Raw genomic sequence first — 26,827 nt, 5'->3', positions numbered from 1 at the left:
CCAGCTCGGGCTGGGATACGCAGCTGGCTCCACTCGCATCCTTCGGCTTGTGCTGGGGTGGCTGGAATAGCAGGAGGCCGGCAGGGGCAGTCTACCCCTCATCTTAATGGGCCTGATTCTGCCACTGTCACTGCTCTCCCTCTGTCCCTGCTGCAGCAGCAGGTTCTCCCCAACATGCCTCTAGAACAGGGAGGGGTTCCCTTGTCCCGCATGGAGGGATTGATGCGGGATGGACAGAAACAAAGGTGCAGACGCCCCAGAACCCGGTGTCCAGGGCAAAGGGTGTTTGTCCTTGTGCTTTGACTCCACGGACAACCGTCAGTCAGGCTCTGAACACAGCCAACTGATTGCTGTTTGGCACCCCTGGGTTCAACTAAGTCAAGCAGGATAATGTGCATTATGGATCTCTAAGAGGGGAATGTAAATAGTAATAATCACTGAACCCATTTTAATGGCAACTCAACTTATTCCAGAATAGTGAACCACGTTCTAACAAATTCGCCACTCACAGATGCTTATGGAGCATCTACTACGGGCCAGGTACTGCCCTAGATGCCCATGGAACAGCAGGCCGTCCCTGTACCTGGGAGCTCAGGAAGGGCATCTTAGAGGAGTAAAGTTCAAGACTGCTATGTTGGAATCCGAGTTGGGTTTAGAACTAGGCTCAGTGGAATCAGATTCATGTAATACTTCAGGAAACGGCCCACTCTTCTGACGACCTGTTCTCCCGTCTTTGTTTCAAGCTCGCTCTTTTGTCCTCCTTTACTCCCCAAATCTGGCAGTAGCAGACCTGGGTGTTGAGAACCTATGCTCTAATATCACCTAATCATCTAATTTTTTTAGGCCATTTATTTTTACTTAAATCTTTCATCACTCAATGCCCGTGTTCTCACCATTTAATTGGGATTGAGCAATAGTAAATTAAGTCCGTGGAGTGATTCAAAGCATGGAGTCTTAGTAGAAATCCAGAATGTGGACTTTGGAACTCTTACATTGTTGAGACTTCCATAACCTATGTTTGGAATGCAGCACATAAATGTTCAGTCTGTCCACGGGTGCTTAACACACACAACTGTCACGGCATGATTTGGGGCAAGATTTGTGGCAGAGACCCTCCTGCCTTAATGCAAAGTAGAAAATGGACGAAAATTCCAGGTAAGGTAGGTTATTCCAGCCGTCTGGAAGCAAAACACTGAGGTGAGTTTCCGCATCAGGGATTTATATAGATCTTGAACTCTACTGCCCTGTGTCTTCTTTCGAAAGACAGTTTTTTGGTCATCCTGAGGCTATGTTTAGATGACTGTTTGTTGTTAACGCTCTTCCAAGTGGAAAAAATGATCCAGAAAGGAAGTAAAGTTCTAGGCAGAGGAACTCACTGTGCTTCCTTCTACAGTCTCGACTACATAGTCTATGTAAAATTTGTCAGAGTAAATGACCCACTCTGCACGGCCCACGATCACATCAGGCTGCTGGCACTAGAGCTCAGGCAAAGCCTACCCTGTACACACCTGCCATCCAGGAGACGTCCATTGTAATCCAGACCCACACCGAGGTTTTCCCCAGTCTGACATCTTGGTTGCATCTAATCGGTGACGTTTTGTCTTCTCCACAGAATGTGAATGGCATCAAGTACCACGCTAAGAATGGTCACAGAACACAGATCCGCGTCCGCAAACCATTCAAATGTCGTTGTGGTAAGAGTTACAAGACAGCTCAGGGCCTGCGGCACCACACAATCAATTTCCACCCCCCGGTGTCGGCTGAGATTATCAGGAAGATGCAGCAATAACATGCTGGTCCCCAACTGTGCCAAGAAACCCTCACCAGCAGTTGCTGATTTTGAAAACAGCCACCTTTTTGCAGGGGAAGCATTCAGCAACCCTTTAAAGAATTAAATGCATGCTTTAAAACTTTTCTGTAATTTTGGAATGATGTATCTTTGTAGAGTTAATGATTTTGTACATTTGCACATGTCATCATCATACCCATTTTCATTACTTTGATATAAGGTGCTAAACAGAAAAAGCTCTAGGTTCTTCAGCACATTTCCCCCAACAGAAAGTAAGATTGAGGGCATGTTGCATATTATTCGGTTGTATTGCAGTGATATCAACTGGGGGGAGGAGGGGCTGGCACTGAGATTTTTTTTTTCCCCCAAGATTGTAATGTGATTGAAGTTTTTCAACACATCAACTCACTATGTTCAAAACCAAAATAATACCTTCATTATCAAACTGGTTACCATGCCTTACATAATGGAGTTAGTATTTGTGAGTAGAAAGACTTTAGGTAATGGAAATATAAATAAGAATGTTTAACATAATATGCTAAAAGTATTTTCATATTTAAATAACATACGTAAAAGGTGTGCTTTGTGTTTTATATTATCTTGCAAATCCTTCTGCCCCTTAAAAAGCTGAAAATCTTGCCATCTGACTTACCAATCATTTGTGTTATAAATGGCATTTTTGTACAAAATAGTCTATTCAGTTCACTCATTAATTTCACACACATTCATGGAGTGCCTGCTGGGTGCAAGGGATTCAGTTTATGCCTGTTGATACTTGTGGACCAAGATACCAGTTTAGTGAAATACTTTTCCCTGAAATCTGTTAGAAAACACTTTGAAATACTTAAGTGCAAATTTTGTGTGTGTGAAATTTAGTTCTATCTTCATCTTTAGGTGAAGTTTTAAAGCACTTTGTAGTTCTCTATTGCCAACAGAGTTAATGTTTTATGTGTTGCCAATTCTTGCAACCACTGCCCTAACAAACCTATGGGTTGCAAATAAGAAAATGACAAGCACGTTTCAAAGAGAACATTTTTGTTAAGATCCCCCCACGCCACCCCCCAACTGCCTCTTCTTCACGCTCATTGTTTTTAGACATTTTTTTTGAAGGCACTTTTCCCATCACATTGTAGAGGTCTGTATTCCCATTGGCAACGTCTGTTTAGCTTTATAAAACATTTTGCCGAAACACGAAATTGAGCCTTATTGACAATTAAGTGCTTCTTGTGGCAGGTGGTCAGAGAGTGACTAATATGACCCATTAGAGTGACCTACGTCTGGACCATTCCTGAAGTTTTTCTCACCAACAATACCATCATGCCTTGAGTGTTCTTTTCTCCCAAGTGCTATTCCTTAAACATGCAAGAGTTTACCAACTGCCTCATTATGCAATAAAAATTGCTCTGAGATGGCTAACTGCCCACAAAACTGGTGAAAAGCAAACTCGAACTGCTTACAAAATAACTTTCCGTGTTCCCATTTGACGAAAGTCTTACAGCTGGGAAGCAGGTGTCCCTCCTCAATTCTTCACACAGTCTGAAAGGATGACTGGCCAGATGGGTAAGCTTCTATATTCTTCAGTTGTCGATCCCTCATAATGAGGGATTTTAAAGTATTTCTAAAGACACTGCCCTCGAAAAATTTCCTCAGATCTCTGAAGAGTGGTCTTGGTCCTGAATATACAGTGTTCTAGGTTGAAAAAGGGTGATCCAGACAATGAGAAGCAACTAGTTGGTGCATAAGAAGGCCCTGCTTGGATACTTCATATCTACCTATAATTGACCAAAATTTTTTTAGGCCAGCAATCATTATTTAGCTTTGCTCCTTCTAGTGCAAGAAATGTAGGCTGGATCAGTAGTTCAACAGCTAAACAGTCATAAAATAGTCATTGTGCATGTTAAATTTCTTTCAACTATAAAACAAATTCAATTTCTATTTACTTATTCCTTGTGACAGTATTACTAAACAGGTAAGGATGGGAATATTTTGTTATACCGTGTATAGTGAATGTATCGTACTGTGTCTGTGAAAACTGTGCTTTAAATTATATTTTCATATGTTTTGTTGGGGACAGAGCACATTAAGTTTGAAAGCAACAGAGGTTTGTTTTAGAACTGAAGGCAACTTAATCAAAATTGCTGTCAAGAAAAGCTGCTTATAAATGTAAATGAAATCATTTAAAATAAACTGCCTCTGACCCAAAACAAACAGGGCTCTGTATTTTCAGTAGTGTCCGTTACCACCCTGACACGGGGAGGATACTCGTAGGTTGGCTTGCTCCGTAACGAACGGACGCAGCTTGAGACTACCCCCACTGAACGTGTTTTACCCGCACGTCCGCCTCCCGGGAAGGTGAGCCGGGGGCGTCTCGGCTACTGCTGCCTTCTAGTCTGCCACAGCCCGTCTTGCCCTGCACTCACAATTCTTTTTCAAGGATTCCAACAACAATACAACTTCGGCTTTCAGAAACCAACACAAGCGACACGATGTGAATGCAGTTCACACACAGCACACCGAAATGCCACCACGCGGATTATAAGGTTAACATCCCAGCTACCTTGCTTAAGCTTAAACATTTTGGTAACTACAAAAGAAGCAAAATCACAGTAAATTCTTACCATTCATATTTTAAGAGGAACACTGTTTGGAAACTTAACAGCCCAGACCAAAAAAAAAAGATGTTAATGATGTTTACACTTAAAAGCTATCGTAAATAAATTTGACAATGAAATTACACATCTCCAAAAATGTGTCCTCTTTAATGTTAATGAGAATACTACATAGAGACACAATGAACACAATGATTTGCATTTATACATCACATTTTCAATCACTTACTGAGAATCTTCTTTCAAAATTCTCCTCCATCAGGAAAATGTGGAAAAGTTACGGATACACTTTTTGTGATTTTATGCCACAAACACCACTGTTTAGTTGATCCTTTCTATGAAACAGTTGTTACGAAACAACTGCACTGGTGTATTTGTTCCATTTTCCCATTAGACAGAAATACAACTTCAAGATGGCTTAAAAATAATCACTCAAGTCATTCTAAAATGTTTTGGTCATAAAATTAGCAAAATATGCCTTCTATTCCTAAAGCAAACATTTCAAATATCAAAAAGTATTTGCTATACTGCAAGCATGTGAGCTGATTCTACATGCAGCTCCATTTTTAAAGAAAGTTAAAAAAAATCCTTTCGTGGGTTAAATTATGGAAGTTTCTGTATTCAAATAATTATTTTGCCACACTTATGATAAATTATTTTTATTACATAATATTTAGTAGTCATGCTCAATCAACAAGGTCAACAGAAACTTGTAAATATTATGCTAAGTCACACACTCCACATATATATTCAGTGTGGTAACATTAAAACAATCCATTTCCTTTATTCATATAGTTCTGCAAACTGGGGAATAAATAAAGATACAAACACAGAAAAAGTTTTCTTAAGCTGTAAGATTAACAGGGGTTACAATTATATTTATTGATAAGCTGAAGATTGACCCTAGTAACACAAAACTCCAAAGCAGCGCTTGTTCAGAAAAGTGTGGTAGAGGGTACGTGGAAGGGATACCTTGTGGTCTCCATAGTGGTCTATTGGAGGTGATTTTTTAAATTGTTAAACTATATTGCTAACTCATAATAAAAAGTAACTAGTCAAAATTTAAAACATTCTGATCAAAATGGGTCTGCACGTGCCTTTCAAAGCCCTGCTGGTCATAGTCAGGAGGGAACTGCTCGCTGCACATTGGGCACACCTTCCAGTGACTTTCAACATGTTCTTCAAATTTGCTCTGATCATAGTTGGGAGGGAACATTAATTCACAGAGGGGACACTTCTTGTGAACATCAAAGCTTGAAGAAAAAGAAAAATGAAAGAATTACTATTTCCAAAAAGTAAAATTTCTGAACAGCAATAAATATAACATCTATCCTGAAGATTATCTACGTAAGCCGATATTTCACACTAAACTTACCTTGAAAGTCTTCACTTACTCCAGAAACCTCTGCTTCTAAACGCTTGCTATTGACAGTTACGTAATAAACCACTGTTAAAGCCTCTCAATGGAGTTTTACAATTAGACTGACAAAAACTTTTCCATTAAAAGCCCCAAAATGCAATCACATTATGTAAAATGAAGCTTAGTGACAAGAATTCCTCAATTTTTAACAGAAAATGCCTTTTGTAAAACTATAAAGATTAACAGAACTTATAATGTGCCTACAGTATTCATTCAGTTTGACCACTACGAGTATTCATGAGCACTGCTTCTTAAAGGATTGCATGCATCCGAATCACCAGGAAGGCATGTTAAAACACATACTCCTGGGACCCACACCAAGAGTTTTGGGTTGAGAAGGTCCAGGTACAGCCCCGATCATATACATTTCTAACAAGTTTCTAGGGACCATACTTTGAGAACCACCCATCTACATAATCCAAGCTCTACAAAAGGAAAAGAAAAATTACCTGGAATCAAAGCAGAAGCCTGTTCCATGCCCACGTAAATGCTCACTTGGAGGATCGGGAGCAGTGGGCACATGTTCATCTTCCTAGGCAAAACATAATTTTGCAACTTTTGAGAAGAGAGAAACTGAATGTTCTTTAATTCAAACACAGTACAAAGGAATCGAGATTATACTTTTTAAAATTTTACTTCCGTTACCAATTAGTTTTCACATAAAGGTTTAAAAGTCCATTTTAAAAGCATTCACCATGGGGCGCCTGGGTAGCTCAGTCGGTTAAGCATCCAACTTCAGCTTAGGTCATGATCTCACAACTTAGGTCATGATCTCACAGTTTGTGGGTTCGAGCCCTGTGTCAGGCTCTGTGCTGACAGCTTGGAGCCCGTTCAGATTCTGTGTCTCCCTCTCTCTCTCTGCCCCTCGCCCGTGTCCACCCCCCCCCCCAAAATAAACATTAAAAGCATTCAGTATGGACTAAGTCTTCTTGAAATAAAAGCAGTATTTAGTGGAAGAATGTACCACACCTGTATATAAAGTACGGATCCATAAACTTGTTTAAACCTATTACGTGTAGGTAACCTTTTGACTTTTTATTGTTCCATACACTAGACTAGATCACCACTTTCATAAAAATTTTAAGATTGCATTGTTTCCTATTATTCAATGAATTTGTAACCTACATCCCGTCACATGATACACAGAAATTATCAAGGAAAACTAGTAAAATATGACTTTGCATGTGTATGTTCTTGGGGGCACAAACACAGGCAAATCGAACTGGAAAACTATGATAAAGCAAAGAATGTACCAAACTACAGGCCTCATCACTCTGTTGTTAAAGAAGGAAATTCAGTATTAAGTGTCTGACAGATTGCCAAGGAAAATTGCTAAAAACCTATATATAAATCTGAGTTTGAATCAAAGCAAATGCTGGCTTGGATTTCCATGCCCACATCCCTGTGGTCACTTTTTAGAGATCTGCATGAGCTACATCAACAGCCAAATATAGACTCACGTCACATCAAAAGCCAACCACATCGCCATAAAGTGCCCATGTGCTTTCTTCCTCTGAGCAGCTGTTGACTGCTCTCATGTCATGAACAATACATAAACAGGTATACCAGGCACTGATGAAAGTCCTTATATTGCTGGGTAGTTATGCTTGTTCCAGAGCCCCTACAAATGGGCTAAGCAATCAAGTCTGTCATGGGAAAAGGTACCAACAAAGTGTATACAGTGTGAAATTCTAAGGAAACAAAAGACAAACTGAGTTCTTTTATCAGAAGTGGGAGGTAGGAGAGGTTACCTGGCTATTACTCTGATTATTGCTTCCGAAACAGTCCAAGAAAGGGTAAGGGAGATCTTTTTTTTTTTTTTCATATTCATCACATGAGAAAATATTTTTGTTTACATATGATTCCCTGTTAAATACTACACTATGTACATATTTTTTCAGTGTGGTAACATTAAGATAATCCCTGTTTCCTTTATTCATAAAGTTTTCAAACTAGGAAATAGATACCAACACAGAAAAACAAGTTTTAATCTTCAGTAAGATTAAAAGAGGTTACATTTACTGATAAGCTGAAGATCGACCTTGACCCAAACTCAAAGTAGCTCTTGGTCAGAAAAGTGTGGTAGAGGGTGCATGGAAGTGATACTTTGTGGTCTCCATAGTGGCCTATTTGAGGTGATTTTTTCTTTAACTGCTAAACTGTATTACTAACTCACAATAAAAAGGAGTCAAAATTTAAAACATTCTGATCATAATGAGTCTGCACATGCTTTTCAATCCCCTGGTGGTCACAGTCAAGAGGAAACTGCTCACTGCACAAAAACAAAATAGATATAACCTAATGAGGGACTGAGAAATTGGGGAATATACTTCAAGAATATTAAGTCTTCAAGTAACTAAGATCTAGACAGCTTTTAAATCTGTAGGTACAGTAAAATGATACAGTAGTTGAATCTGCTAACCCTAGTATTTAGGACAATAAATTTTAATTCTGTGCCACATTAGCTGCCAGATTTAGGGCTTCCAGCAGCAATATTTGAACAATGAATCTGCTTAAAGAAGTACATATAAAATGATAATGAACACAATTTTCCCAATTATCTTGGAAAAAAGCATAAAACCTCATATTTTCAAATACTATCTAAGAAAATAATGGAAAAGAAAAAAGGAAAGGTCTTGAAGCTCCACTATCAAAATTCTTGATGACAGATACTTATAATAAAACTCAACTTTCTAAGGATCAAAAATATAACGGAACCAAAAATCTCATAACCTTTTTTCCGTTTTGGAATAACTTAGAGCCTATACCAGTTTACTGCTCCCATGAACCAGCTAACAAGTCTGTTGCTCAAGTGCTAGACTTAGACCAACCTAATCTGACACGTTAAACATCAGGTAGAAGGGTACGAAGCAACGCATACCTTTTTTCTCTTGCCTTTATACTTTCTAAAGCCATATGTAATTTGGCAATGATAACCCTATTATTCTGTATCTTCTAACCACCTATTACCTAATAAAAGGGGAAAGGGATTCAAGAGTAGAATTCTGATGTTATAATGAGACATAAGAGCTCATGAGCTAAGAAAAATCACCTACTCAGTAATTCAAAACCAGAAAATAGGTTGTAAGTTCTCTGAGTAGCCAATTCATACCAAGTCTTATGATCCTGACATGGAAAATGACATTTTCACTCACAAATGCATTTATTCTATTTTACTCATCAAGCCTGGTTAATTAGTTTCCAAAACCATACTAGATAAATATAACAAGTTAGTTTGGGAAGTAAGGCTATTCAGGCAGGCCCACTGTCAACAACAAAAAAATGGCTACCAGTAAAAAGAAAAGCAGACAACTCAAAACATCCAAAAACATTTCAGTAGTGGATCACACAGCTTTAGTAACAGAACATGAACACACTGTTTAATGTTGATGTTTCAATTAATAAACTTGAATCATCAAGGTTAGATTAGGTATTCTTTAGGAAGGCAGAGAATCACGTATTTGAGAAAGATTCCTTCCCCAAGCTGCTAAAATAATCAACAGTTTAGTACTGAAAGTTGTCAATGCAAAAACAATTTGTGAATAGGCATTAAAATACCAGCACCTAGTCTGTTAGCTAAACTGCCAAAATAATCTCGTAAGCAAATTTTATTGGGAATACCAAACAGAGATATTTATGAAAAACTGCAAATAATTAAAAACTAACATTTTTCATAGCATTTTAATCTCCAGAAACATCTAAACCACTTTACGTTGTTCATCTGCCTTTAGACTCACCATGACAATATTATTTCTGTAACAAAACAAAGCAAACAAGCTACAGTAAACTGAAGCTCCATATGAAACTCAAAATCTTCTCATGAGATTCCCAACTCAAAATCTAGCCTATAAAAAAATTCTTAGTGGGGATACCTGGGTAGCTCAGTTGGCTAAGCATGCAACTCTTGATTTCAGCTGAGGTCGTGATCTCACAATTATGAGATTGAGCCCCATGCCAGGCTCTGCAGAGCAAGGAGTCTGCTTGGGATTCTCTCTCTGCCCCTTCCCCATGCTCTCTCTCAAAATAAACATACATTAAAAACAACAATAAATAATAAAAAAAATTCTTGGGGCACCTAGCTGGCTCGATTGGCATACAATTCTTGATTGTGGGGTCGTGAGTTCGAGCCCCGTGTTGGATGTACAGATTACTAAAACATAAAAAGTAACTCAAAACATAGAATAAAGTAAAAACAGTATAATTCTTTGTTTTCTTATTAAAGTACATAACCAGCTTGAATGTCTGAAATAGTATTAAGAGGGGTTAATCTCTTGGACAATAAAAGAGGACAATCATAATAAAATAAGATTAATCATACTAAATTCAAAATCCAAATGCAAAATGATTACAAAAATAAAATTATCCTTTGATAGAGCAATTCCATTTCTGGGTATACATGTACAAGAACTGGAAGGAGGAACTCAGATTTGTACACCTATGGTCATGGCAACATTATTTACATTAGCCAAAAAGTGACAACAACCCAAATGTCTTATCAATGGATAAATGGATAAACAAAATGGAATATTATTTAGCCTCAAAAAGGAAATTCTGACACATCACAAAATGCATACATCTTGAAGATATTATGCTAAGTGAAAAAGCCAGTAATAAAAAAACCAAATTCTACATAATTCTACTTATATGAGGGATCAATAGTCAAATTCATAGAGACAACAATCCAACGAGAAGACATAAAAATGCGCCCAATATAGGAGCACCCAAATACATAAAACTGTTCATAACAAACATAAAGGAACTAATCAGTAATGGAATAACAGTAGAAGACCTTAACACCTCACTTACCTCAATGGACAGATTATCCAAACAGAAAATTAACAGTGGCTTTGAATGCCACACTGGACCAGACAGATTTAACATATATAAACATAAATATTTAAATATTCAGAACATTCCATCCTGAAACAGCAGAACATACATTCTTTTCAAGTGCACACGCAACATTCTCCAGAGCAGACCACATATTAGATCACAAAACATTGGTCTCAACAAATTAAAAAAGATCGAAATCACACCAGGCATCCTTTCTGACTACAATACACAAGAAAAGATCAGGAAAGAGAATACATAGAGGTTAAATAACCTGCTCCTAACAATGAAGGGGGGCCAATCAAGAAATGAAAGAAGTTAAAAATTCCATGGGAACAAATGAAAATGACCAGAGAGCAGTCCAAAATCTTTGGGATGCAGCAAAAGTGGTCCTAACAAGGAAGTTTATAACGGGTCTGCCTCAAGAAGAAAAATCTCAACCTAACCTTACACCTAAATAAGCTAGAAAAACAAAAACCTGAAACCAGCAGAAGGAAGAAAATAATAAAGATTAGAGAGAAATAAATGATACAGAAACGAAAAAAAAAAAAAAAAAAAAAGGAACAGATCAATGAAACCAGGAGCTGGTTCTCAAAAGAACATAAAATAGGGGCGCCTGGGTGGCTCAGTCGGTTGAGCGTCCGACTTTGGTTCAGGTCACGATCTCACAGCTCATGAGTTCGAGCCCTGTGCTGACAGCTCAGAGCCTGGAGCCTGCTTCTGCTTCTGTGTCTCCCTCTCTCTCTGCCCCTAACCCACTCACACTCTATCTTTGTCTGTCTCAAAAATAAATAAAAACATTAAAAAAAAATTTTTAAAAACCACAAAATTGATAAACCTCTAGCCAGACTCAAAAAAAAAAACAAACCTCAAAATCACAAATGAAAGAGGAGAAACAACCAACGTCACAGAAATACAAGCAATTCTAAGAGAATATTATGAAAAACTCCATGCCAACAAATTGGACAACCTAGAAGAAAGGGATAAATTCCTAGAAACACATAACCTACCCAAACTAAAATGAGAAAAAATAGAAACTTTGAACAGACTGATAACCAGCTATAAAACTAAATCGGTAATCAAAAATCTACCAATAGGGGTGCCTGGATGGCTCAGTCGGTTAAGCGTCCAACTTCGGCTCAGGTCATGGTCTCACGGTTTGGGAGTTCAAGCCCTGCGTTGGGCTCTGTGCTGACTGACAGCTCAGAGCCTGGATCCTGCTTTGGATTCTATGTCTCCCTCTCTCTCTCTGCCCTCCCCTGCTTATGTTCTGTTGCTCTCTCTCTACAAAAATAAACAAACATAAAAAAATTTCTAGTAGACTTAAAAAAAGATTCTCTCTCCCTTTGCCTCTCTCCCCTGCTCGCACTCTAAAAAAAAAAACAAAAAACAAAACTAAAAGGCAACCTACTGAGAGATTTGCAAATGACATGTCTGACAGAAGGGTAGTATCCAAAATATATAAAGAACTGATACAACCCAAAAAACAAATAATCCAAGTAAAAAACAAGCTGAAGAGGGGCGCCTGGGTGGCTCAGTTGGCTGGGCATCCGACTTTGGCTTGGGTCATGATCTCACAGTTTGTGAATTCGGGCCCTATGTCAGGCTCTGTGCTGACAGCTCGGAACCTGGAGCCTGCTTCTGATTCTATGTCTCCATCTCTCTCTGCCGTCCCCTGCTCGTGCCCTGCCTCTGACTCTCTCTCCCCACACCCCCCCAAAAAAAAAACATTAAAAAAAAAAAATGTTTTTTTTTTTTTAAATGAGAAGACACGGACAAACATTTCTCCAAAGAACACATTCAGGTAGCCAACAGACACATGAAAAGATGCTCAGCATCACTCATCATCAGGGAAATGCAAATCAGAAACATAATTAGCTATCACTTCCACACCTGTCAGAATGGCTAAAATCAAAAACACAAGAAACAACTAGTGTTGGTGAGGATGTGGAGAAAAAGGAATCCTCATGCACTGTTGGTAGGCATACAAATTGATGCAGCTAACTGTGGAAAACAATATGGGGGTTCCTCAAAAAATTAAAAATAGAAACACCCTATGATCCAGTAATCACACATTAGGTATTTACCCAAAAAAGACAAATACCAACCCAGAACTCAAATGCACCATGACAGACAGGAAAGAGGCCCTGATTCTTTCAAAATGTAGTTTTAATAATTTCAGTCACAGACCCTTGTTTAGAATCACTCATCAGGAAAAAAATGTTCACCAACAAAATTGTCTTCAGTTCAAGGATTCACAGTGAAGGAATCTTATGAAAAGCTGCAAACAAACCACACATCAATAGAATGTGTGGCCTTTAGTCTTTCAGAGATCGATGGAAGGAAAAGGAATAAAGGCAGTCCAAGGAGTTTAGTGAACAAAGGCATGAAAACAACTGAAAAGTAGGATGTGTGTTAAAGGAAGAAAATGTATTCCTGTCTTGAATGATGGGCTTAGGATGTTTAGACCAATGCAACTCAAACTCGACTGAGCATATGATCATGAAAGGATTTTTGTTAAATCCAGTCTGAGTCTCACTAGGTACAGAGTGAAGCTGGAGATTCTGCATCTCTACCAAACTCCCAGGAGATATCAATACTGTTGGTCCACATACTGTATTTCTTAGTAGCAAGGGCTTACATGGTTCCTCTATTGCTAAGGCACCACATCAAATTCACAGAGTACTATGGGAGATTTTTAATTTTCTAAGTTAATTGTCAGATACTACATGAACAACTAGTTCAAGATAGCCCACAATTTCAACATTAGATAGTGCTACATTCCTTTCAGTGACACCTTATCTTTGAGAAGAAGGTTTTTGGCAGTTGATGAAACAAAGCATGTGCTTTGTGAAAATCAATGTGAATGAGGAAATGAAGGTGGCTTGTCCAATCTGACTCTGAGGTTTAAGCAGTTGTACAGTGGTCAACAACCACATATATCCCATTAATAACTGTGCATATTTAAAAGTGAAATAAGGGGCACCTGGGTGGCGCAGTCGGTTGAGCGTCCGACTTCAGCCAGGTCACGATCTCCCGGTCCAGGAGTTAGAGCCCCGCGTCAGGCTCTGGGCTGATGGCTCAGAGCCTGGAGCCTGTTTCCGATGCTGTGTCTCCCTCTCTCTCTGCCCCTCCCCCGTTCATGCTCTGTCTCTCTCTGTCCGAAAAATAAATAAAAACGTTGAAAAAAAAAATTAAAAAAAAAAAAGTGAAATAAAAATATGCATTTTTCAGGGAGCCTGGGTGGTAGTCAGTTAAGCATCTGACTCCTGATTTTAGTTCAGGTCATGATCTCACACTTGTGAGACAGAGCCCTGCATCAGGCTCCATGCTCATAGAAGGACTCTCTCTCTCCCCCACCCTCTCAAAAGAAATAAATAAGCTTAAAAAATATATATGAGTTTTTCTTTCAATTCAGAATACGTTATTTTTTTCAAATGGTTACTACATTCATTAGGAAATTGTTCAGTATTTCTTTTCGCCTATATGGTGTCATGCCATGAACCTCTGGTTTAGTCTATTTGATAGGTGATTAGGACCACAGCTCTTATAGCCAAACTGATGAGGTTCAAATCCTCATCTGACTGTACCCTTAACCATCTGTGTGATGAAGCAAGCCTGTTATTCTTTAGGTTTCCTCCATTATAAAAGAAAAGATCATAATAGTTCCTACCTCACAGGACTGCTATGAAGAATAAATGAGTTGATATATTTAAACAGCCAAGCACCATTATAATTATGATGCTATAGTTATCGCTACTACAATTATTAGGGAAAAGGGAGTCACAAAAGGCTTTTGATCTTATAGCTGACCAGTTTCTGGTACAGAAGGAAGGAGGAGATATGGCAAGTTTATGACTGAGGTAGGCTGGAGAACAGGCAACCTCAACCCTGACTCCAGGGTCCTGTGGTTGTTAATTACTCCCCGGGCAGGGAACCACAGAAAAGGAATAAGTCAACTCAAATCTGCTTTCTATATTCTAAAAATTATTCATTAAAATACTTTACTTGCAAGTGATTGTTGTAATGACAAGATTTTTTGAAAAGTCTAAATGTACATAAAAATTAGTTTCTGTCTAAAGTGAAAAATCTTCTGATTGCAAAATACAATTACCCAAGGTGTTGCCTATTAAGAGTCCTTCCATCTCATTACCAAATCTAAGCATGTCAGCAAATGAGCACAAGACTCTAACACTGCTTCTCATGGGTTTGCAGGAGGGCAAAGCACACAGATCAGAAAGAACATTCTCCTAATTAAACTGAAGCAGATGACTATGGAAGAGAAGGGCTTGTCACATGTAACATCTGTGCCAAGAATGATCAGATTAAATATGCAAAATGTGAAGTAAAGGTGTGAAAAAGCAGTAAGATTATACTCTAGACCTTAAATAGGCTACAAAAGTTCTGACAGTTTTCCTAATTATTCCCAGTAATGGACATAGAAGGCCAAAAGGCAGGCGGGAGAAATACATTTTTCTCCATTATGGGTGTTGAGCACTAGGGCTAAAATCATGCCTGTCTGAACACTGATCAGTTTCTGCAAAGGTTAATAGCAATTAAATGCAGCAAACTAGATTAAATGAGAAACAGGTCATGATACTGCTGTACTTGCAAAGAGCACAATAAAGTATTTCTTTTAAATTCATCTTAATGCACAGGAAGTCCAAAAAGAGCTGCTATGAGGAAAAGAATTTATTATTAAATAGTGAAGAAATCTCTTCAATGAAGTAAAAGTAAAAATGACATGCTACACAAACTAATTCAATAATCAGTATTGGGTTGCTAAAAAATTAAATACTGATGATGTCTAAAAGGATTATTTCTCAGAAGAAGAAAATTGTGATATAATTATATATATTTTAAATATATATTAAAATATTTTAAATATTTTTAATATATATTTTAATATATATTTAATATATATATTATATATTATATATAACATATATGTTATATATAGCATATATTATATATAATATGTATAATATTAATATATATTTAAAATATTTTAAATATTTTATATATATATAAAGATTGCTCTTTTTCTAGCTATATATAGTCCATCTTAAAATTTAAAATGGGGCATAAATGTTAAAATTAAAGGACACATACTGAAGCATAATATTGTCATTAACACTGCTTCTTCCAACCTAGTACATCTACATTCAAAAGAATAAATTACTTAGTAAGTGATAATTAAGATTAACCTATCTGTGATTATAGCTAATAATAATGTATCATACATCTGAAAGCCACCGAGAGCACATCTTAAAGGTTTTCATCACAAAAGGGAAAACAATTTGTAACTATGTGTGATAATGAAAGTTAACTAGACTTGTTGTAGTGATCATTTAGCAATATATATAAATATGGAATCATGTTGTATACTTGAACTAATGTTATATGTCAATTATATCTCAAAAACATTTTTTAAAGATTAAACTGATAGCTATGATATTCTGAGGCCATTCTCTGAACTTAATCTTTTACTTGAGTATAAATCCTAAAGTGTAAGTCTGACGCATACTGATGGTTGATTTTTCAAATTTAAATAAAAGCAGATTTTTCCAAAAATTAAGTAAGCAATCACATGTATACACAGCACACACACTCCCTTCTTCCACAAACCTCTCTACAGGAAACAAAAAATAAAAGGGACAGGCTCAGAAAATGGAAATTCAATTTACTTTACTATCCTCAGGGTCTTCTAAACCATCCGGCCGACTAAGGTTTCGAGCAGGCTGGCTGCAGACAACATTATCTTCCACTCCCCAAGAAGGTACTCTTACAGGTGGCCTTTGGATTTCATCGGGGTAAAAAGCACCATCTGCTCCATCTGAAATAAAATTTTGGAAGAGTAGAATGAAACTTGGTACTAAAATGAGAATCTTTGTGTATAGCTATGACGAACAGGATATAAGAACCATTTTAGGGCATCACAAAAATGATGTCTTTTAACCCAAGTGATTTTTTAAAATAAGAACTACATGTAATAAGCAAAAAGACTACTCATTCACGCTGCAGCACTCCTAGATGAACCCTAAACATTAAAACTACTGGTTATAAGATAATGTTTCTGGGGCGCCTGGGTGGCTCAGGTCATGATCTTGCGGTTCCTGAGTTCGAGCCCCACGTTGGACTCTGTGCTGACAGCTCAGAGTCTAGAGCCTGCTTCATACTCTGTGTCTCCTTCTCTCTCTGTCCCTCCCCTGCTGGTGCTCTGTCTCAAAAATAAATAAACTTTAAAAGAATCTCGGTCTAGAGATAGCTTTAAAATGAATAAATAAACAGATAGATAAATAAATAAATAAAAAAGATTTCTATTTCAGTTAACTGTACTAATAGTTCTCTAATCTCAGGAAGATGCAAACCAAAAAACTTCATATTCAGTTAACCCAAAGCCAAAAATATTTCAATAACCTCTGGTTTCCTGTGTGGCATAAGGATTACCATATTGCAGAACTGGCTGTACATTTGGCACTGCAGCAACATGACCATTTTGCTCTGAGCATGTACTGAGACGCTGTGAGATCTTCCGAGGACTCTGGGAATTCGGACCTTCTGTTTTCCTTTCTGCTTGATTTTCTAGACTCATTTTAAGTTCCTAAAATTAACAAAACCAAAGGTGAATAAGCAATGAAATATTTTAGGGGCAGCATTAAACATATTTCCCTATTATGTTCAAAGAATACAGGTGGCTCTCAACTACGCATAATTGTCCCTTCCAACATCAGAAGGCAGAATAAAAAAGACCAATGTATTTTCAAATTTGTGCCACGATGATACTCTTTTTATTGAGCTAAGAGGAAACTGGGCAGCTCTTACAAGTGAGCTGTCAATAAAAGTCAGAAAACAAAAAACAAACCAGGCTGCTTCTCTAGTAAACTCTATCAAACATTTAAGAAACTTATTTTTTAAAAATACCAAACCCATATAACTTCTTTCAAAAAACACTTCTGAACTTACTTTATAAGGTCAGCACTATTCTAATACCAAAGCCAAACAATGACATTAAGGAAAACTGCAGACCCCATCCCTCATAAATACTGATGCAAAAATCTTCATTAAAATATCAAACATGGGGTGCCTGGGTGGCTCAGTTGATTAAACATCTGACTCTTGATTTCAGCTTAGGTCATCATCTCATAGTCATGAGATCAAGCCCCACGTCAGGCTCGAGATTAAGATTCTCTTTCTCTCCCCCTCTGTCCCTCCCCTGCTCGTGTGCGTGCACAACTTTCTCAAAACAAAAAAAAAATCAAATATGATATTTAAAAATAACATGACCAAGTGGGTTTTATCACAAGAAAACAAAGTTCGGTTAACATCCAAAAATCAATGTAAATCACTATGTTCACAGACTAATGGAAAAAAAAAAAACCCGTATGATCATTTCAATAGATGTAAAAAAAACATTTTACAAAACTCAACAGTCTCACATATATATATTTTAAATCTCAGCAAACCAGAAATAAAGAGGAACTTCCTTAATATGAAAAAAGACATTTCAAATAGCCAGACTGAACAACAACAAAGTGCCTACAGTGAACCTTAATGGTGAAAAACTAAATAATTCCACCTGCTCTTACCACTTCTACTCCACATCATACTAGAGACACTAAACAGTGGAGTAAGGCAAGATTAAGATTAAAGCAGACTGGAATGGAAGAAGTAAAATCATCTTTATTCATAGGAGATATGATTACATATGTAGAAAATCCTAAGGAATCTACTAAAACTAGGAGAATGAGTGGGTTTAGCAAGATTGCAGTATACAAGGTCAATATATAAAGTCAACTGTATTTCTATATATAAGCAACACACAATTGAAAAAATGAAGTTTTTAAAGATACCACTTATAGTAGCATCAATAGATAATATTAAAATACTCCGATATAGGGGCGCCTGGGTGGCGCAGTCGGTTAAGCGTCCGACTTCAGCCAGGTCACGATCTCGCGGTCCGCGAGTTCGAGCCCCGCGTCAGGCTCTGGGCTGATGGCTCAGAGCCTGGAGCCTGTTTCCGATTCTGTGTCTCCCTCTCTCTCTGCCCCTCCCCCATTCATCCTCTGTCTCTCTCTGTCCCAAAAATAAATAAAAACGTTGAAAAAAAAAAAATAAATAAATAAAATACTCCGATATAAAATTAAAAAATGTGCAAGGCCTATACACTAAAAACCACAAACTTAGTGAGAGATACTAAAGAAAGCCTCAACAGAAAGAAATATACCACATTCATGGACTGGAAAACAGCATTTTTATGCTATTAACTCCTCCCAAATTGATCTATACATTCAATACAATCCCAACAAAATCCCAGCAGGCTTTTGTATAAATTGACAAGCTGATTCGAAAATAAAGGCTGAAATACAAAGGTGCTAAAATAGCCCATTTAAAAAAAACAAAGACGTATGCCTGATTTCAAGATTTATGATATAAGAAGCTATAAAATCAGGAGACTACAATGTTGGCATATGACTAAACATACAGATTAGGGGCTGGCAAATTTTTCCCATAAAGGGCCTGATAGACATTTTCAGCTTTGTAAGAGCTGAAAGTTGTCACAACTACTCAAATATGCTTTGTAAGAGCTGAGAGTTGTCACAACTACTCAAATATGCCTTTACTGTTGCAGCTAGAGGTAATACCTAAGTGAATGGGCATAGCCATATGCTAATAAAATTTTATTTATAAAATAGGCCATGGGCCATATTTGGCTTGTAGATGTTAGTTTGCTGACCCCTGATATAAATCACTAAAGGACAGAGCCCCCCAAATACCCATATTCATAGTCCATTCAATTTCAACAAAGATGCAGAAGTAATTCAATGAAGGACAGGGATGGGCTTTTTTAAGCATAAGCTTAAAAGAACTGGAATGGACAAATCCTGATTATATACCATACCATACAAAACAATTAACTTTAGATAGATCATAAATTTAAACATAAGAGCTAATGTTATAAATGTAGTAGAAGAAAATAAAATTCTTTGTAACCTTGAATGAGGCAAAAATGTGTTAGGACACAAATAGCATGAACCATTAAGAAGAATACTGCTAAATTAAACTATTTTCAAAATTAGAAGATTTAACTCTTCAAAGATATATATTTTTCTTAAATGCTTAGTTGGGGGGGGGGGAGGGGCAGATGGGGGCAGGGCAAGGTACCCAAGATCTGAAGTAGGCTCTGCTAACAGCAGAGATCTTGATGCAGGGCTCCAACTCACAGACCATGAGATCATGACTTGAGCCAAAGTCTGACACCTAACTGACTGAGCCACTGAGAAGCCCCTCAAGGATAGTATTTTTAAAAGTGAAAAAGAAAGCTACATATTGGGAGAAAATATTTCCAAAATATGTGACAAAGGAATTGTACGTACAATACATAAAGAACTCTTAAAACTAAATACAACCAATAACGATAACTCAATTAAAAAAATAGGTAAAAGATTTGAACACTTTACAAAAGAATCAAGAGACGCCTGGGTGACTCAGTTGGTTAAGCATCTGGCTCTGGCCCAGGTCATGATCTCATGGTTTGAGAGTTCAAGTCCTGCATTGGGCTCTTTGCTATCAGCACAGAGCCCACTTTGATCCTCTGTCCCCCACCCCCCACCCTCTTCTCTCTGCCCCTTCCCCGCTCATGCTCTTGCTCAAAAAAAAAAAAAAAAAAAAAAAAAAGTATATATGAATAGCCTATAAGCACATGAAAAGATACCCATCACCACTAATCATCAAGGAAATTAAAACTTAAACCATAATGAGTTAATACTACATACCCACCAGAAAGACTAAAATTAAAATCTGATAATACCAAGTACTAAGAGCCTACAGAGCAATTGAAATGCTCACACACTGCCAGTGGGAATGCAAAATGGTACAGCCACTCTGAAAAACAATTTGGCTGTTTCTTAAAAAAAATTTTTTTAATGTTTATTTATTCTGGGGAGACAGGGAGACAGACAGAGGGCAAGAGGGGAGAGACAGAGGGCAAGAGGGGAGGGGTAGAGAGAGAGGGAGACACAGAATCCGAAGCAGGCTCCAGGCTCTTAGCTGTCAGCACAGAGCCTGACACGGGCCTGAGCCCATGAAGCACGGGATCATGACTTGGGCCGAAGTCAGACATTCAACTGACTGAGCCACGCAGGCGCCCCACAGTTTGGCTGTTTCTTAAAAACAAATCCATCATACAAGAGAGCAATTCATTTGTAGGCATCTACCCAAGAAAAATGAAAACACATGCCCACAGAGAGAGGAGAATGTTCACAGCACCATTATTCACAGCAAAACATTAGAAATAATCCATATGTCCATCAGCTGGTAAAAGGATTAATGTCCAACTAGTGAATGGATAAATTCTGCATGATTGCATTTACATGAAATGCTAGAAAAGGTAAAACTATACAGTAGCAGAAGACAGATCAGTGACAGTCTGGGACTGGGGAACTGAAGGAGCTGACTAAAAATGAGCATGAAGGAAGTCTGTACAGTAAAGGAAACATTCTATAGTTTGAATACAGTGGTAATTACAAGACTATATATATTTACCAGAATTCATCAAGTTACACTTAAAATAGGTGGGTTTCATTAAACTGTACATCAATAGAGTCATTTAAAAAATCAACCAGAAATTTTAACATAGAATATAAGAGTGGAAAAGTTTATCTGTAAAGCAAAACTCAGCTGGTTTTGCTGAATGTCATCTATGAGAAAACAGGTAAGACTCTTAAAGTCACTATCATAGAAAGAAAAACTGGTAAACATGAAAAATTCAAGTCAATTTAGGAGATACAGCAGAGAAGAGATGAGAAGAGATACAGCAATTACAAGTTCTCCTAAGCCTGTGAAAAGAGCATAGGGGTGCCTGGGTGGCTCAGTCGACTGAGCGTCCGACTTCGGCTCAGGTCATGATCTAGCAGTTCATGAGTTCAAGCCCCGTGTCAGGCTCGGTGCTGATAGCTCAGAGCCTGGAGCCTGCTTTGGATTCTGTGTTTACTCCTCTCTGCTCTTCCCATGCTCAGCTCATGCTCTGTCTCTCAATAATAAATAAATGTTAAAAAAAAAATTTTTTTTAAGTATAGAAGATACATGAAATAATAAGCATATTGCAGGATTGGTTAAGTGAACGATGTGGCTAGAGCACAGGTTGCATGTTAAGAGCAAGTAATATGTAGCTAAAAAGTCAAGTGAAGGCCAGATGTGCCAAATCTTTGTCATACAGTTTATTACAATGGGCCTAACTGTTCTTGAACAGTAATAACATGGTAAAATGGTCCTTACTAAGGTTATTCTAGCAAAGCTATTCTGGGCATACTCAAAATTAGAAATAAATAAGCAGAAATTAGAAACAAATCATATGGCAGACTGGAGTCAGACTTCTCCAGCACTAATAACCCTGAAGAATCTATCTTTTCCAGCCCTAGGAGGACTACTGAGAAATGAGTAGAGTGTTTAGAACACAGCAGGACCTCAATAGAGGTTCCCTCATCTCCTGCCATGAATCAAAAAACCCCAGAAGCGCTGCCACCGTAATTCAGTATTGTGAAAGTGCAATGTGAATAGAGAAAAAGTGAGAGTAAATTTAAAAAAAAAATTTTTTTTTTTTTTTTGAGATAGAGAGAACGCACCTATGCGTGCGTGTGAAGGCGAGCACACCAAGCTGTGGAGAGCAGAGAGCTGGGGTGGGGGGAGGGGGGAAGGGGGAGGGGGGAAGGGGGAGGGGAGAAGGGGGAGGGGAGAAGGGGGAGGGGGGAGAGAGGGGTGGAGGGCGGAGACGTGGGGGAGAAGGAGGGAGGGATTGAGATTCAAGGCTGTGAGCTGTCAGTGCAGAACCTGACGCGGGGCTCTAACTCACAATGAAAGCACGACCATGGCTGAAATAAAGAGTCAGATGCTTAACCGACCGAGCCACCCAGGCACCCCCAAAAAATATTTCCAAAAGGATTCAAGAAATGAGGAAAAGGACAGGAAAGAGTAAAAGGTTTAGACAGGGTCAACTGCTACAAAAGTTTAAGCAAATTATATGGAGTCAAGGGTTTCAACAAGAGATTTATGCATTCATTGGTATAGTCAAGCAACTTCAGAGATTCCAACACAATAAAGAGTTCACTCTTAAGTTAATACCCCTCTCCTCTACCATCAGAGATGCAATAAATCCCCTGCAAATAGGATGCAGGGTAAGAAAAGGTCCAGTAACAAGCAGCTTTGATTCCTCATGAGGGAAACTGGAGGTGGGGTGAAGAGAACACAGGGACATGAACAAGACAGTTATAGGTAGGCTGTTTGGTAAATTGGAAGACTGAACTCTTGACTTAGAGAAGATTCTTAAATTTGCATTTACAACACCCCCCAAAGGGTCCACGTTTAGAATTCAGGAGATAAATCAATTTATGGGGAAAATAAATGTGTATCTTTTCACTAACTTCTAACTGAAATTTAGCATTTTCTTCCATTATGAAGGCCAAAAAACCACAGTAACGAACGGTTCCAATACCTTTGTCACCTACAGAATCAAAGATATGTTCACTTCATATTACAGTCACTGCAGCCATCTCAAAACAGCCTTTATATTTCACTACTTTGAAATTAGTAATTACTAGACATGCTAAATCTTAACATTTTAAAATAAGCACATATACTACCTGTCACATAGATCATAAACTGAAAATTTTGGTAACTTTCTTAGGATTTGATTCCTTTGTGATTCTGTATATTTTGCTTTAATCACTTAAAACTATTTCTGAAAACAGACTTCACCAGACTATATCAAAAGGCCCTTAGAACAAAAATGGTCAAGGGGCACCTGGGTGGCTCAGTTGGTTAAGTGTCTTTCAGTTTCAGCTCAGGTCACGCTGTCACGGTTTGGGAGTTTGAGACCCATGTCGGGCTCTGTGTTGACAGTGTGGAGCCCGTTTGGAATTCTCTCTCTCTCTCTCCCTCTCTCCCACTCCCCTTCTCCCCCTCTCTCTCCCTCTCCCTCAAAAATAAAGAAGTACAGGGGCGCCTGGGTGGCGCAGTCGGTTAAGCGTCCGACTTCAGCCAGGTCACGATCTCGCGGTCCGGGAGTTCAAGCCCTGCGTCGGGCTCTGGGCTGATGGCTCAGAGCCTGGAGCCTGTTTCCGATTCTGTGTCTCCCTCTCTCTCTGCCCCTCCCCCGTTCATGCTCTGTCTCTCTCTGTCCCAAAAATAAATAAACGTTGAAAAAAAAAATTTAAAAAAAAAAATAAAGAAGTACAAAAAAAAAAGAAAAATGGCCAAGAACTCAGAACTCCTCCAAGACCTCCTCTACCTTCAAAGACATGCATGACAGGATACAGCTATGTCACCTGGGCAAAACTGTTAATGGCTGACTTAGAATCCTCCTAAAATAAAAGCCTCCACAATTTAACTAATAGATTTTGTTAGGAATCCTCTTTTATAGTTCTAAGGCACAAAAGTGTGGTTAGCTGGTTTGCCTCTGCTAGAATGCCTACATCTTTTTTTCTTCTTCAAGGCCCCAAAATGGCTCACAGTAGCCTTGGTTTTACAAATTACCCAACGAATTAAGGAGGTCTCTGGTACTCCCAACTGTTAAACAGGAGGAGTAATAGATTTCCCTTATATGCCACATGTCGACCCAATCAAAGTAGAGGAGGAAAGACATTAAATGTTCGGAATTACAACTCTGAACAAGTTGTTCAAGGTATTATATAATTCTCATAACCTCCTTTTATCACTCCTAGAGAGCTGCTAAATTATAGCTAAAAAGGGAAACATGGTAGTCTACGACTTTTCTAGGACCAGTTGTGTGGGGTCATGATTATTTAATTGTGCTATTATTGTAACATTTCATTACAGCTATCTCCCGTTAATTTTAAGTATATATGCTACTCTTCCATTGTCAGGTAGGAAGCAAACCGTCTGGAAACACAAAATGATTCAGAAAAAAAATAGTCAGGTATATGATGTTAAATATTCTGAAATGGTTTTTAATTTTAAAAATTTTTATTTGTATTTCCCACAATCTTTCTTTTAAATCATTATTTGCCATTTTGCTTTTGCTTATTATTTTCTTTACTCTCCCCCTTTATGTTTCTACTAAGGCGTTTATGCAGAATATTTGAAATAGTATGAAAATATGAAAATGATAATTCTATTAAATAGTTTTTGAATGACATGAAAAGATATTTTAAGCTATTAAGTTCCTAAATGAAGTTAAACTGGTAGGGATTTATTTATTTATTTATTTATGTGTTTATGTGTTTCTAGTAGACTCCACACCCAATGTGGGGCTTGAACTCACGACCCGGAGATCAAGAGTCACATGCTCTAGCGACTGAGCCAGTCAGACATCCCTAAATTGGTAGGGTTTTTAATCTTAAGAGAGCTATTACTTCATACTGTTAGTTCTTTTATTCACACACATGTTCAATAAATATTTAGGGAGTACTATGTGGTAGGCACTAGGGATTCTGGAATAACCAAAACAGACAAAAATTCCCGCTCATATGGAGTTTATACTCTAGGGCAAAGAAGAACTACAATACACAAAATATGTAAAATAAATAGTTAGATGGTGGTAAGTACTTTTCATTTATCCACTCAACAATCACTTGGTTCATTCTAGGTACTATGTGTGGATCTAGGTTTTAGTGATACACAAAAGGGACTTAGTCCTAACCTTGTACCCTACTAGGGTAGGGGTTCTGATGGTTCTGAGATAACACCGGGGAGATAAACATTAAATAAGCTGTTAAAATAGGAAACAGAAATTCTCATAAATACAGACTTTTTAAGAAACATAAAACTACAGTGTCACCAGCAAGAAAATCAGGAGTAACTCAGGGAGACCAGAAGCAGAAAACAAACTGTCCTACTTCTTTTTTTTTTTTTTTTTAACGTTTTTATTTATTTTTGAGACAGGGAGAGACAGAGAACAGGGAAGGGTCAGAGGGAGGGAGACACAGAATCTGAAACAGGCTCCAGGCTCTGAGCTGTCAGCACAGAGCCCGACGCGGGGCTCGAACTCACGGACCGCGAGATCATGACCTGAGCCGAAGCCAGCCGCTTAACCGACTGAGCCACCCAGGCGCCCCCAAACTGTCCTACTTCTATTGCACCCTGACAGGGCAGGGTACTTACTGACAATAAAATTGCTGATTCCAGTACATTTCTTTCACCAAATGTTTTTATAAGCAAAACTATAAATTATGTTTGCCCCATTAATTTATTAATTCAACTAATACTTAACTTCAAGTATCAGGCACTGTACTAGGAGCTACAAATGGTGAATAAAATGGACAGTTCCTATCTTCATGTATCTTACAATTAAGCAGAGGCAGAAATAAACATTACAAATTATGTTAAATGCTACGAAATAAAAGTAAAGGTCCCAGATGTGAATTCAATAAAGGTATGTACTTCAGAGTGGGAGGTCAAAGAAGGCCTCACTGAGGAAGAGTCAGTTAATCTGGGACTTGAAGGATGAATCAAGAAAAGAATATTTAAATATTTAGAGGGAAGTAATATGAATTCTGGAATATAGTTGAAAAAAAATCACTGGGGAAGAAGGAAGGTAATTATGGTTGCATAGATAAGACAGCCATAAAATAACAATTACTGATGTTGGGTGAGGAGTACAACAGTTCATTCTATTATTCTCTCTATTCTCATATAAACTTTTTTTTTTTGTATTTATTTTTGAGAGAGTGAGAAAGTGCAAGTGGGGGAGGGAGGGAGAGAGAATGAATGAGAATCCCAAGCAGGCTCCATACTGTCAGTGTGGAGCTCAATGCAGGGCTCGAACCCATGAACCATGAGATCATGACCTGAGCCGAAACTGGATGCTTAATCGACTGAGCCACCCAGGCACCCCTAAACTCTTTTTTTTTTTTTAAAAAGTTTACTTATTTATCCTGAGAGAGAAAGTGTGAGTGGGGGAGGAACAGAGAGAGAGAGGAAAGAGCCAGGACCCCAAGCAGGATCCACACTCTCAGCACGAAGCCCAATGCAGGGCTTGAACTCGCAAACCAAACCATGAGATCATGACCGGAGCTGAAGCTGGATGCTTAACTGACTGAGCCACCCAAGGGCCCCTCTTAGGTTTAAACTTAAAAAAGAAAAAAAAAAAAAAAAAAAGTCTAACAAAATAATAAGGAATTGTAGGCAAGAATATTCCTGACAAAGGACATGAATGCGGGCCCT

At 38.1% G+C, this 26,827-nt stretch overlaps 2 protein-coding genes across 4 annotated transcripts in view; one reads left to right on the top strand and one right to left on the bottom strand.

Annotated features, from left to right (window-relative positions):
* JAZF1 (JAZF zinc finger 1) overlaps positions 1–3,997 on the top strand; it is a 351,409-nt gene extending 347,412 nt beyond the window's left edge. For both annotated transcript variants that reach the window (XM_043589163.1, XM_043589164.1), the window contains exon 5: positions 1,613–3,997. In XM_043589163.1, coding sequence (XP_043445098.1) covers positions 1,613–1,789 — 177 coding nt within the window. In that variant the 3' untranslated portion in view covers positions 1,790–3,997. The remainder of the gene's footprint in view (positions 1–1,612) is intronic.
* A 532-nt stretch (positions 3,998–4,529) lies between these two features.
* TAX1BP1 (Tax1 binding protein 1) overlaps positions 4,530–26,827 on the bottom strand; it is a 90,678-nt gene continuing 68,380 nt past the window's right edge. The window contains exons 15-18 of one of the 2 annotated variants that reach the window (XM_043589160.1): positions 17,069–17,252; positions 16,336–16,484; positions 6,268–6,350; positions 4,530–5,651 (exon numbers count right to left, since the gene is read on the bottom strand). In XM_043589160.1, the coding sequence (XP_043445095.1) occupies positions 5,450–5,651; positions 6,268–6,350; positions 16,336–16,484; positions 17,069–17,252 (618 nt within the window). In that variant the 3' untranslated portion in view covers positions 4,530–5,449. The remainder of the gene's footprint in view (positions 5,652–6,267; positions 6,351–16,335; positions 16,485–17,068; positions 17,253–26,827) is intronic. The other variant, XM_043589161.1, reaches the window with a different exon arrangement.

This window comes from Prionailurus bengalensis, chromosome A2, assembly GCF_016509475.1.
Source record: "Prionailurus bengalensis isolate Pbe53 chromosome A2, Fcat_Pben_1.1_paternal_pri, whole genome shotgun sequence".
NCBI lineage: Eukaryota > Metazoa > Chordata > Mammalia > Carnivora > Felidae > Prionailurus > Prionailurus bengalensis.
Note: the sequence above shows the minus strand (reverse complement) of the source record. Positions and strands in the feature narration are given on the sequence as shown.